At 38.1% G+C, this 13,780-nt stretch overlaps 1 protein-coding gene across 12 annotated transcripts in view; it reads left to right on the forward strand.

The window, feature by feature from the left end:
* The window catches only part of rimbp2a (RIMS binding protein 2a), a 109,793-nt gene that overhangs the window by 44,450 nt on the left and 51,563 nt on the right, over positions 1–13,780 (forward strand). For 11 of the 12 annotated variants that reach the window (XM_028462699.1, XM_028462703.1, XM_028462705.1 and 8 more), the window contains one exon: positions 13,281–13,370. The exons of the other annotated variant lie outside the window; for it this stretch is intronic. In XM_028462699.1, coding sequence (XP_028318500.1) covers positions 13,281–13,370 — 90 coding nt within the window. The remainder of the gene's footprint in view (positions 1–13,280; positions 13,371–13,780) is intronic. 12 annotated transcript variants of the gene reach the window in all.

Raw genomic sequence — 13,780 nt, forward strand, 5'->3', positions numbered from 1 at the left:
GGAAGTGGATGGAACTCCTCAACAGAGGGACCTTCAAGGCTGATAGTTATCAACTCATTAATTCATATGTGTAAAAAAATAAATCTGCAAAAAAAATGTTAAAGGCAAAGCATTTCTACACAATATAGCTACATTACTAAACAGGAAACGAGAACCATCCTGTTCCTCTTCCTTCACCTGTGACTTCTCTCCTGATACCTCCTCTTCATTGTCACCTGACGGCTGACTTCATTCTGCTTTCTGTGCTGCTCTCCATTTTCTTTATTTTTTGTTCTGTAAAAAATATTTTTTATAAGATCCAAGCATTCTGTCAGAGATTTATTTGAGGAAAATATAAAAACCTCAAGGAAGCAAAGCCTGCTATTATATCGGTTCGATATATCGGTTCGATATATCAGCGGAATGGCCGATGTTCGACACCTAACTATAAAGCTGATAATGGGCAGATAATATTGTGCAGGGTTCTCGCCAGCGCTGTTGAGCATAGGGCCCCCCCTACGTTGTAAATTTGATCCCCCACGGAGTGATGTCACCCCTTACGGTGCGTTTTCAGCAGCGTAGTGGATCTTTTCTGTTATTTTTCCCTTTTTTAAATCAGTACTGTCGTAATAATTGTTGCACACTTGGACACAGGCTTGCACGGGTTGTTTAAATTCTCTTTTTAATCTGCATAACTGAGAAACACGTACGTCAGCCGCACCTTTTTTTAATACAGGCCGTTAGCGTGGATGCTCCCGTCTTCAGCTGAGGACCCCTGCAGCCACTTACAGTAGCTGCTCCCGATGCTGCCTGTGTGCATCCTCCGCTTTGTAACCGTAATCACCATCCAATGTGAACAGTGTGCTTCAACTGGGACACAGCGTGTAGCGGCACACGAAGCTGCTCGTCATGTTTATAACTCGCAACGCATCATTCTACATGCGCGCGCACGGATGTGAATACCATCGTTTTTAAAACTTGTTCAGGCTTAAAGAGACATCGGCTTCATTCGGGTCGTGCGGGTTCGGGCTAGGGCTGAACGACTTTAATTGCGATTTTCTTCCCCAATATTGCGATTGCGATTTAATATGCAATTATTTTTTCAAGGGCCTATTTTCATGTATGATTTAATGAACACAAGCAACAAATCAATTTGTTTCATAATAAACTATTTCAGATTTATTTAAACTTTAATTAAATATAAAATATGAATTTTAAAGCACAGATTATAACAATAAAGCAAACAAAACTGTGGCTTTACCTCTTCATCATATCTAACTAATTTCATGTTTCATGAAACATGTAAACATGTGGACTGCACTTATTAAACACTCTCTGAACTTAACAGGACAGTACAAGATAATAAATAAATGAATAAAAAGAATTGCCTTTTATGATATCGCGATAATATCGCAAATGCAATTAATCGTTTAGCCCCAGTTCTGGCCATGTTCTCTCAGGCCGGGTCTTCTTCTTTCTGCCCAATTACAGCTCTCTTGTGTGTATCCTCTGCTTTTTCACCCATAATCATCGTCCAATATAAACGGTGTGCTTCATAATCTGTGTGTAGGGGGCGTGTCCATAACAGTCCCAAATTACTGCAGGTGTCACATAATATTACCTCATTTAAATTTGAAAAGCACATCTTGGAATCAGTCTTCTGAATAAAATGTTATTTCTTGTCTATAGTGTCTCTGAGGATTTATACTAGGGCCTTATAAAATCTATTTTTTTTTCTTTTCCAAATTCCGTTTTTTCCACTTTAATTTTTTAAATTTAGTTTTTTTTTTTAGAAATTTTTTAAAGAAATTATTAGTTTTTAACTCCTGTGAGGAAACAAAATAAATACTAATAAATAAAAAAAAACTCATAGTTAAACAAAAACGCATGTCAAAAATAAAGTAAGATAGAATTAAAAGGTAGACATAAGTTGTAGTGACATGGATTATTCTGACTGCTCCTTTTTAATTATTTAGATGTATCAATGGTTTACTGAATATGATCAGGTTTATTGATTAAGTTCTGATCAACTTCTGTAGCTCTGATGAGATGTTGTTAGAATGTAACATTCTAATAACGTTGCTCCAACGGACTTTTATTTTGTAAACCGGAAGTTCCCACTGAAACGGTTGTACTTGAGGTAGCTTACTGACTGTGAATGTGAGTCTACGAGGCTGGAATAAAAAAAACTAAAGGACAACACGGACTGAGTTATTCTTAATTAGCCAGGCACAACAGTTCGAACACTGAGCAGGTGAAGATGATTAAAGCTGATCACGTTCTTATGGAGCGCCGCTTCGCTACACAAACAATGGGCGGAGCTTTACAGGCACAGCAAAGTTAAACGGGCACTGGAAGCTCTGTATTTAGGAGTCAGTGATGATTTGCAATGTTTTAAAGGGTGTTTGTGGTTTAAGATGAGTTTAATGCAGCCTAGACAGGAGGAGGGAAGGCGGTGCACCTAATAAATGGTCCTCGGAAACATTTCTCCATTAAAAAAAAAAAAACATTATTTGCACCACTGTGACGGACTTTCGTGCCGATTTTGTCCATTTCCGAGTTTAACCGTTTTTATTGGTCGATTCCGTGATTCCATTCGCGATTTTGTTAACTCGGATTTCATAGGGCCTACTATATCAAGCATGAGTAACTCTTTAACTACATTCATCACAACCCTTTACCAATTCAATAAATAACTTTTCGCTTTAAAGTAAGGCTGGAACAAAGATTGAAATAAAACTCGGACAAAAACAACAACTTTAGCTTTACTTTACTAAATTTGGCCCTCAGAGTTTTACATTTCAAAATGTTCCGTAGCAGTAGCGCTTGCTCGTGCGCCACGCTCTCTCGCTATGCTGTGAAAGATTCCTGGTGAGAACCCTGGGTGCATCACTACTTTGGTCCTTTCTGTCTGGAGTTCATTTGTTCTCCTTGTGCTTGCGCGGGTTTTCTATGCGCAGGCCCCTCCCCTCTTTTCTTATGTTATAAAATGACCATACATGCTGCTTGGGGTAATTATGTTTTTAGGCTAACAATTTGAAATGTGACTCATCTATGTGATGAAACATTACTTTTGGGCACATCCACTATTTAATAACTACCAAGAAGAGAACAGTTGTGGTTCAAGACACTTTTGAGTACAAAAGCGAAAAGTCCTAACCAAAATTAACAAACTTTTTTACAACGTGCTAATATAACTAGCTGTGATACGCAGTCATTTGCTGTATAAGGAAATCATTCCTTGAGAATTTGTAAGGTAAATGTGAGAGCAGCTATATTAATTTGTGACAGAGCTGTAAAGCTAACCGTGAGCTGTGTGTGTGACGTTGTAATAACAGGCTTTTGAACAGACTGCTGAGTTAAAGGATAAAAAAGTGATTTGCTGCATAGAGAGCTCAGTGGTAGAAGTGCCCGTTGTTCTGACAGCTTTAGTCGTGTCGCAGACTTTTCATTTGGAGCAGATGTTTGTGGTGAGATTGCAGTCACAGCTCTGAATCCACTCATTCAGTCTACAATCACATTATGCAAAATAAGTTCTGACTACTTAATACTTACTGTACTAATTGCACTTTGCTGCTTGTTGGGTATACTGTTGACATGATTTAACTGTAGCTGAGTTAAATGGAAATGTAAAGCATGTATTCACACTATGTAGTGGGATTTTGTTAATGTTGTACAGCTGCCTGGGTAAAAGTTTCTACACTAAGCTACTTCATACATCACATAATAAGAGGTTGCATAGTAGTCTGCACTTTGAACGTAGTTACTTATTTAAGTATTTAAATTGACAATTTCAGTCAAGACCTTTTGATAATTTTGTCTTTTTTTGGACATGCATGTTAAGGTTTTTCCGGAAAAAGTTCCCGAAAAACCTTGTCTGAATAAATGAAACCTTGACATATGAGAACTTTCCCAATTCCTGGTCTGGGAATCAAATTCAGTTGTAGTAGTAGCAGTTTTTATTCAGTCATTTCATTCCATTAAACATTAAAAAAAAGCATTTCCATAATTTCGTGCGCAGCATGACCGAAAGGATTTAGGCTGAAGTTAATACTTATTATGCCTAACCCTGTTTACAAACTTCCAACAGAAGAGAAATACACATGTATTTAGAATAGTTATTTTAACATAAATTTCATTTTATTTTGTTATTTTTATTTTTAAACTAAATCATGTCATCCTTTAATTCATTTCATCCATTATGGATCTATTAAAGTCTTTTCATTAGTTGCTACTTTATTCATCCTGAACTTATATATTTTTTAATTACAGTAGATTTATACATCTTTTTGAAAGCTGTGACTGTTCCGGACTGTTTTATTTGATTTGATTTTATTAGGCTGTCAATTGTTTTTAGTTGGGCACAAGCAGGGGTGGACTGGGACAACATTTCAGCCCTGGCCTTTTCCTGTCCAGACCAGCCCACTACATTATCAGTGACACCATGTAGAAGCCATTATTAAGTCAGTGATGCTCAACAGTTGGCTTTTTGTCTTAAATGTGATTATTATTCCCACAAAAAACCCCAAAAGGGGGAAACCTTTTACCCATTTTTTCCTATTTCCTTTGGCCATTTTAAAATTTCCTTTGTTCCATTTTTGCCCCCACAAAATGTTCTGACATTTTTTTTCATACTTTTGCTTCCTTTTGCCAATAAATACCCCTTTTTTTCCTATTTTTTGTTCATTTTTGCAAGTATTATTTGACACTTTTATCCAACTTTCATCCTTTTTTTGGCCACTTTTCATCCAAATAAGCTGACTTATGTCCAATAAATACCACTTGTTTCCTTTTTTTCCCCCTACATTTAGCCTCTTTTTCACTATTGTTTGCCACATTTTGCCCCTCTGCCATTACATACCACCTGGTTCCTCATTATTTTCCCACTCTTGACTGCTTTTGGCCCATTTCAGTCACTTTACACCATATGTGTCAAACTCAAGGCCCGGGGGCCAAATCTGGCCCTTAAGAGCACACAATTCGGGCCACAGAATGAAGTAAGAAATGACCATAATTAGACCAAATTACCAAAAAATCCAGTTGAAAATCTATCAAATTTACCAATTTCATGAAACTCAACCATATTTTTAGGGGCTTGCATTTTTCCTTTGTTTATATTACATGAATGCATTGAATAATAGGTGCAAATTGTGGAAAGAACTCTCAATATTTCCACAAATCTTGCAATTTTCTCACAAACAATTCCACAAAATTCCTCTAAATTACACAAACATTGGTAAGATCTTTTATTTAAGTCAATTGAACTGGTATTGAAAACTTGGGCACAATACTGTTAAAATAGTTTTTTTTTTCCTCCACCTAAAATCTGCGGCCCACTTGAGAACAAACTGGTCAGTATTTGGCCGTTGAACTAAAATGAGTTTGACATCCCTGCTTTACACTCTTTTCTTGCTATGTTTTTTCCACTTTGGACTATCTTTGGCCGCCTTTTACCAGGTCTGCCTCCACTCGCTTGTAAAAAAAAAAAGCAAAAATGTAGCGAACCGAACGGCCCACTTCGGATTGACGGCCTGCAGGGATGACGCCTGGTATGGCAGATGGCCAGTCCACCCCTGGGCACAAGCATTTAACTGTGTAAAAAAACATCATAGTCATTTTCAAGGGAATGTATTAATAGACACTCCTCATTTTGCACATTTTTTCTTTAGCATTAACTTGGTGATAAGGTTCAACTTTTAAACACTATGAGTCTGTTCTATATAAAGATCCTCTGTACGGCTCTTTAAATAACCCATGGCATGTGTTTCTTTGTGACTTTACTGGTGCTGACACCTTGGATAGCAGATGCTGTCAGTGTCTTTCCTCCCACACCTTAGTGGAACCAAGTATTTTCTATGTTACTTCCAATTACGTTAGAGACAATCCTCCGGGGAAACAACCTTTGACACGCAACAAATGCAATGAGAGCAGAAAATTGGCCGTCCATCATTCTCCATAATACAGCTTTAAATACATTTGCTAAAAAAAAAATCCTACTTAAATGTGAAAATCTCTGTAACTTTAGAATTTGTTTGTTATTTCAATAATTTCCCTGTGACCCTGAAAAAAGGAGCAAGCCATTCAGAAAATGGATGGATTGATGGATATTTTAAGAATTTCATCATATCTATGTGTGTTTAAATTACAACACTGAAGTAACTCTTATAAAGGTATGGCTATGACCACGCTTTTGATTGTCTACAATTGAAGAAAGCATGTTTAAATCCCTAGACTAACTTGTGCTTAAAATAGAACTAAGACACGTGGAGATCCTGAGGATGTGCAGAATACTCTGGGACTCAGTGAGCCTTTCAAAGAATGAGGCCAGTAGTTGAATCAGGGGTCCAAGGAGTAAAGTCATAACTGTGGCAGGGATGGATGAAGCATATAGATCAGTCTGTGCTTCTCGCTCTACAGTCAGGAGTCGGAAGAAACAAAGTAAAAATTGTCAAAATGAATGAATCCTCTTCCTCTCCCCCAAGGCACCTTCCATCACTATACGTGCGTGCACATATGGATCTCAGATTTCACAGCCTTGCAGAGATTCACACATGGGCTCATAAATGTCACACTTTGACTTAAACACATCTCACAGATGCCCTTTGAGTGATGTTTTTCTCTGCTGTTTACCCTTAAGAACAGGCCCAATTAGCGTATAATTTTTCATCTACAGACCAGATTTCTCTGTTTGTGTGTGCATATTGAAGGTCTCAATTGGCACAGTAATGTGTGTGTCCCTTGGCTTCGCAGCATCGCACTGTGTTTACAAGATGTTGTGGTGAGGGTGAAGCTGAGCCGTGAATGTGTGATTCATTGGAAGTGGGAGGAAGTGGAAGGCAGACATCAATCCTCAGGCCCATAGAAATTATCCTTTATAATGTGATTACATGTCTCACTGTTTTAGCTCTCACTGTATTATATTAACATGGCTCATTGATCCTAAACAAACTCTTAAAGAGACCCTTCAGTGTTTTTACAAGTCTGGCCTAAAAGCTTCTAAATGTAATTATTGGAAAATCTGTAGTGGAAAAAAATGATTATATGGACCCATAATCCTTTTATTACCTTCTAAAGATTAACTTTCTATTTACAATTTAAGAGCCTGGTGGTCACCATCTGGAATGACATGCAAAGCTTGATGGGTTTATGTAGTTAGGGTGAACTGTCTCATTTTATACTGTGAATGTGTTTGTGGCTTTGTTTGCATTAACTCTTAGGCTCATAATTCGATCATTCCCTAAACTGTTGAAGGTGTTCCCTAAAAATTCGGCGTCACAGTCCAATTGGACAACGCATGGCGCATTAATCCGTGTGCCCTTTGTTCTTTGGTTATTCCATTTTAAAACCAAATCCAAATAACAAATAAACAGCATGGTTATTTTGTTTTAATGCTTTAAAACTAAAACAGAAATACAGAAAAACCAGATAAGCAGCTTTTTTCTGTTTTTTTTTTAGTTTAAGTCCGTTTAAGTCCGCTGCACCTCGTTTTCCTCCACAGGTCCTGGACCAGGTCTCCTCACACAATAGGACTTATTTCAGCAGTTTTCTGGTCCTGCTCACGTTTTCATTCAGTGTGTGGATGTTTTAGGTCGTAAAAAGTTGCTCATGTTTATGTTTTGTTTCGTGGTGTCACGATCCAAATAGTATCCAAATAAACTGGTGACCGACTATCAACTGTGTGGCTGGTGTGATGAACAATAGATGTTAGAACTTCTACGATTTGACACTTTTGCAAAAAACAATTACAGCTTTTTTGAGGGCAGTAAAAATGTTTATTTTGCACGTTATAAATAGCGCTAACAGCAGCCGTCAACATACACGAAAGTTGATCACAAGAAACGAGGTGCGCCAGTAGATTCATTACACCACCTCTGATTCCACATATCCTGAACATATTTTACGTAACATCCATTTTTTGGGTTTTGATTTGTTTATGTATTAATAACGTTTCAATTCACCAGTAATGTGACTTATGCGTTGCTTCTTTTTATATCCAAACAATCAGTTTTTTTCTATTATTTAATTTTGTTTTGAAACGAAATAACCAAAGAACGAAGGGTACACGGATTCACACCATGCCCTGTACTGGGATTAGAAAACAGACTGTGCTTCAGGAAAGAAGGTATTTTAAATCGCAGAGTCGAGCGCAGATTGCAGACACAATGCTAGTTTCCCCCTGCATGAACAGGTTTTTAGTAGTTCTGTCAAACGATTACATTTTTAATCCCGATTAATCGCATGATTTTACTGAGTTCATTGCGATTAATCGCAATAAATATTTTGCTGAAGCTCTGTGTATTGTGTGTGTATTTTTCCAAAGTGCTTCTTTTAAATTAATATTTCTTTTCAGGAAGCAGATATCTATTATGGAACTTTATTCCCTTGGAAATCTGAACTTGAATTAAAACAATTTGTTGCCACTTAACAGTTATTAAAATATCTTTCATATCAAGTTTTCCCACTACCTGTCAGTGAATCTTCACAGCCATACATGTGGCAAGGGTTAGAAGGGTTAAAGTTAAGAAATTTGAATAGGGACTTTTTTACAGAGTAACAATGGTATGAATGTAACGTTTTGTACAGAGTTAATAGCTATTGCTATATTCCCTCTCTTCATAGTTGGGCATTCACATAAGATATTATAATCAATGCACTAAAATGTAAATATGTTTAAATGACACAGTACACACAAACAAAATGACATACAATCATCACAATGCAATATGAATAAAAGTTAGTAAAATTATAATTGAACTTTAGCAATTGAGAATGACATTGTAATTGACTTTCAGGGGAAAAATGATACATTAATAACATTTTCTATAAAAAATGCCGGTTACTGGTATTATAATTGAATCGTAATTTAACGTGGATAATTGAAAACGTAATTGTAATTGATTCCAACCCTGGTCAGTGCAAAACTAGATATCCCCTAGGAGTGAGCCAAACTACAGAGTCATAACATTATGATCAAGCATAATCTTTTTGTTATTAACAGGCTAATAGCTTGGCATGCATTTAGCTAGGACATTGTCAAATATGCTACTGTACAGGTCCAATTTCGTTGTATGTCATACTTTGTCTGATTATGCAATGACAATAAAGACTTGTGGAGCGTTCACACCAAACGTGTCCAAAGCGTCAACAGCATCAGGTTTACGTAGACATATATGATAGACGCGCTTCTAGGAGCGTCGAGAGGTCCCGCTGCGCATCCCACACCTGTTGTACGGCATGTTTTGAAGCTTGCTGCGTTCACACCAAACGCGCTTCGGGCGTAAAAATCGTGCCTCATGCCCGTAGTTAGACACTTCTGCTAATTGAGTCAAACGCTTATCACCAGCGTCGAAACAAGCTGGGAAGAGAGCACGTTGAGCGCGTTTAAGGGAGGGGCTTCTCTGTTGCCGGTGGTGTTTATACAATGGATGATATTGTGGCGATCAGTTACGTTCATAATTCACCCTGACAGTAGCTATTTATGTGTGTTGCCTAATAAATAAACAGTGTTATTACATTACATTATATATTTAGATGTGACTGGGTCATATTGTATGTGGTGCTGAACTAACTAGTTTAGAATTGGTTGTTTGGAATAATTCAAAATAGTGTTATTTTGTTTTACTGATTTAATACCTTAACAGAAATGCAGAAAACATAAAAAAAACAGTTAAGCAATGATTTTCAGGTTTAAAATCAAAATATTAATGGTGAAAACTTATTTCTACATTTACAAATTCCAGCAAGCTCATTGTGTTTTCTTTTTTAATAACATGTTAAGGTTTTATTTTATTCGGACAGCTTTTTTCAGGAACTTTGATCTCCTGACATGTTTCGACTGTCAACTGCCAGTCTTCTTCAGAGGCGTCTACTGATTGCTTTGAGGTGTCCTTATGAGTTCCTTTTGGGCGTGGCCCCCTGATGGAATAAATGTCAATAATTTGAATTCAAATGAAGTCTTAGCATGCAGAAAGACATTTCAGGGTTCACACAGGCACATTTATTATCAAAAAGTTGCACAAAATGTGCCACTTCTGGCTTTTTTCTCCTCAAAGAGAGAGAACGTGTGAGTGAGTTTGTTAGTGTGGATGTTTAGGGAAAGGTCTAGGTTAGGACGCACTCAGTGATCGCTCTACTTGTAATGCTGTTCTGAGAAGCTAGAGAAAGCAACGACTCCTATAACAAGTATTTTAAAACTTGATAAGCTATGAAAAAAATAAATAAAAATATATATATATATCGCCAAAATAGAAAACTCAATATATCTTGAATCTCGATATATCCATATTAGTTTGAGATGCTTTCAGACAAAGTTTTATTAAATTCATTCTTGTCTTTTTTTTGTCTTTTATTTTTCTAAATGTGAATTGATTTGATTGCTAGTTTTGTCATAGTTTTTTTTACATTCTAGCCTTAATAATTTTTTAAGGTATAAATGTGTGGTGTGCTACCGCATTGTATGACGGCAGCTGAAACCTGATGATGTATGTAACATGTGACTGCTACTGTAGGTGGGTGTAATTCTGTTGTCTGCAATGATGTAATGTGGGGACATTTACACAATAAAAACAAAAAGTGAACTCCTTTGCTGTCTTCCTGTCCTTTTCTGTTCGATAGCCACGCCTTAGATTGATAACGTCTCTTATCTTGATAACTTTCCTTGTCGACGCCCCCCCCCCAATGTCTGTCCTCCACTCTTCCTGTATTGACCTCCTTGATGTGCACTGATAAATTCAATCATGACGCTCCGTGTTCTTTAATCCCATTTCCGGCAGGTGTTGACACGCCATTTATTTTTTGATGAGAAGAAAACAGTTGGGATCAAGAGCACAGATTGTTCTCTGACTATGGCTGCAACTTCCTGTGTGATGAATAATTAAACTAGGAAGAAATAAAAAGGCTTTGTTTGGTTAAACAGCCAAGTTAAACCAATCTTTATTTCTCTATTGTGTAGTTTTAATTTCTGTAGGATCTTCTTTTTGCATCTTTTCACAACAACAGCCGTCATTGTAAGCTATACACGTACACACAGACGCACATTAACAGATGTGTTCATACACAACTTAAATTATTGAAGTATGTCTCTTAGAAAGGCCTGCCATCATATTGATTTGCTACTCTCTAACCTCTACCTCTTCTATCATACAGGAAGCGCTTCCCTTAATCCTACTTACAGTAGTACCAGCCAGGATTAAGGTGGATAGTATGGATTGTAAATGTGGACAAAGTGTAGCTTTCCAGCATGCAACTAATACTAAATGTGCTGTGAGGGAAAGAGAACATCCACTAAATCTTTTTTTTTTTAAACTTAATTTTTTCAGGCACCACACAATATTACAGCATTAAAATAAACAACTGCTATGCATCTCACTAAGCAGGTGTTTCGCAACGAACTGAGCAAAAATAGAAGTAAGCTATCAAAAGAAAAACAGAGAAAGCTTGACTAGGCTGCCCTTCTCTGCTTCTCCTATGCAAGCATCATTTCTAGGTGGGCTGGAGGTGCACACTACAGGTTGGCCAATCACATCGAAGCAGCCCGAGAAGAAAGAAAGACAACACAAACAGACCCAGGTTTAATGTAGGAACGTCCTACATTCAGAAATGATGAGTCATCATTATCATCTGTCATCAATACCCTCACCTGTGAGCTGTGCAGTGCTGTAGGTTTGAGAGAAAAAAATACAAAGATAACGCGTGGTGGACTTGGAGAATGTCTGCGATCTCACAGTGCGTCCAGTGAACCAGACCAATTGGCTTCCTGCATATTAAGCTTTTTAAAATGTGAAATGTTCAATGCCTTATGGAGCTGATGTGACTGACGTCAAGCTGAGCATCATTTCTAAATATGTGTGGGAATCCTTTCTCTAATGTGCATTTCACTACGGCAGTGGTTATCTGTACGGTTGCCTTATCAATATACCAACATTATGTATGCAACGCCCCGGATTGGCCAGTCACATGATAGGTCAGTCATTGGCCCGTTTAGGTCACGTGACTAAGAATAAACCTAACCGTAAACCTAGCCCTAACCCTAAAAATTGTTGCGATATAGGGCCAAAACCTAGCCTAACCCTAAACCTAAGCCTAAGACGCTATGCACGTGTACTTTGGTAAATGTACCGGGGGTTGTCCGTAAGTCAACTGTATGAATAGACACTTTCTTTCACTAACTTTCTGTATAGATAACAGGTTGTTTCACTCGTTATTGACGCTTGTAGTGTGATCAAACTGAGGTTTTACATTCTACATAGAATACAAATAGTTGGACAACAGAGTGAACAGAAGTCTGTCATCCATTAGTGTTTCATTGAACCGCTGCTGGAGCCAACGCGCTCACCTCGGGGTGAACACCCCTGGTCATCTCTGTGGCGTAGCACATAGCAAATTAAGAGCACTAAGTGTAATAATAACTTATCAGGTCAATGTCATTTTTCATCAACTTCTGTTTCCTTTCATTATAAGACAAAGATGAAGAGATGAAAGATCTGACGGCTGTCTTCACGGACTTATTGTGCTTGTTCATTATTGCTGTGCTGACAGTGACAGTCAACTCCATGAGCTCAGTGCACCAGCATGACGCACTGGGACATGACCAGTTGCAGGACAGTCATTCTTGAAAGTTCCGAGCTGTGAAGGGAGGTGATCGTCGGCCTAGTTTGAGTTTGGTATAATTATGTAATGGTCGAGTACCTGCAACACCAGCAGCAGGAAAGCTTGGGACTGTGCATGCGGAGTGGCGTAGCACAGACGAGGGTCTGCTCATCTACGCGTTTTACCCCTGGTTTGTTTCTATACATGTTCTTTTCATCGAGTTGATATTTTATCACCTTTGTCCTTCTGTCTTCGTCCATCCTGTCCTGTCGTTTAAGTCGGTCTTCCTGTTCCTCATCTCATCCCAGCTCTGCCTCCTCCATCATCGTTTCTGAAAGCTACCAAACCAAACAGAGGGTGACAATATGCAGCTGTTGGTTTTGTCCTCCAGACAGAAAAGATTACACACACACACACACACACACACACACACACACACACACACACACACACACACACACACACACACACACACACACACACACACACACACACACACACACACACACACACACACACACACACACACACATCCTCTGGCAGCAAGACACATTGGCACCAACTTGAGTCGTTCATCTATTGCTTATATAATAGCAAAATAGTTTGCCTAGGCAGCTTGGCTGTATGGAGGCATATCACACTAAGATAGTTAATGCATTGTAATAAAGTTGCAACATATTAACTTTTGCTCCTCAACTGATTGTTTTCCATAGAAATCGAAGCTCAATGCAGCCTTGCAAGAGAAGAATCATCTGAACCGTGAGCTCATCCACCACCACCTTAATGCGTCCAAGTATGACCAGGTATTGACGGACACACGTGCACAGACACACACAAACCGTCGATGATGATTAAAGGGTTGCCAGGTGATGGCCAATGATAAAAATCTATTGTATGTTGCAGTGTCAGTGATGCAGGAGCTATAGATCAGACGTCTAAATGTGCCATATGTTCTATAACGGTGTATTTCTCTACAGATCAATACACATGCAGCCACTTTATCATCCTTATGGGTCTTACACAGAAACACTCATTCACCAACACACCAGCAAACACGAACTACCCAGTTCCACGCTGTAATACATCATGTGGAGAATATCTGTACTTAATGGATCTGAACAGTTCCCTAACAAAACATTGGCTAAGCAGTTTGGAGAGTAGATACTTTTTACATGCAGAAATAAATACAGACACAGCCCAACAATCAATTAGA

This window comes from Gouania willdenowi, chromosome 12 (assembly GCF_900634775.1).
Source record: "Gouania willdenowi chromosome 12, fGouWil2.1, whole genome shotgun sequence".
NCBI lineage: Eukaryota > Metazoa > Chordata > Actinopteri > Blenniiformes > Gobiesocidae > Gouania > Gouania willdenowi.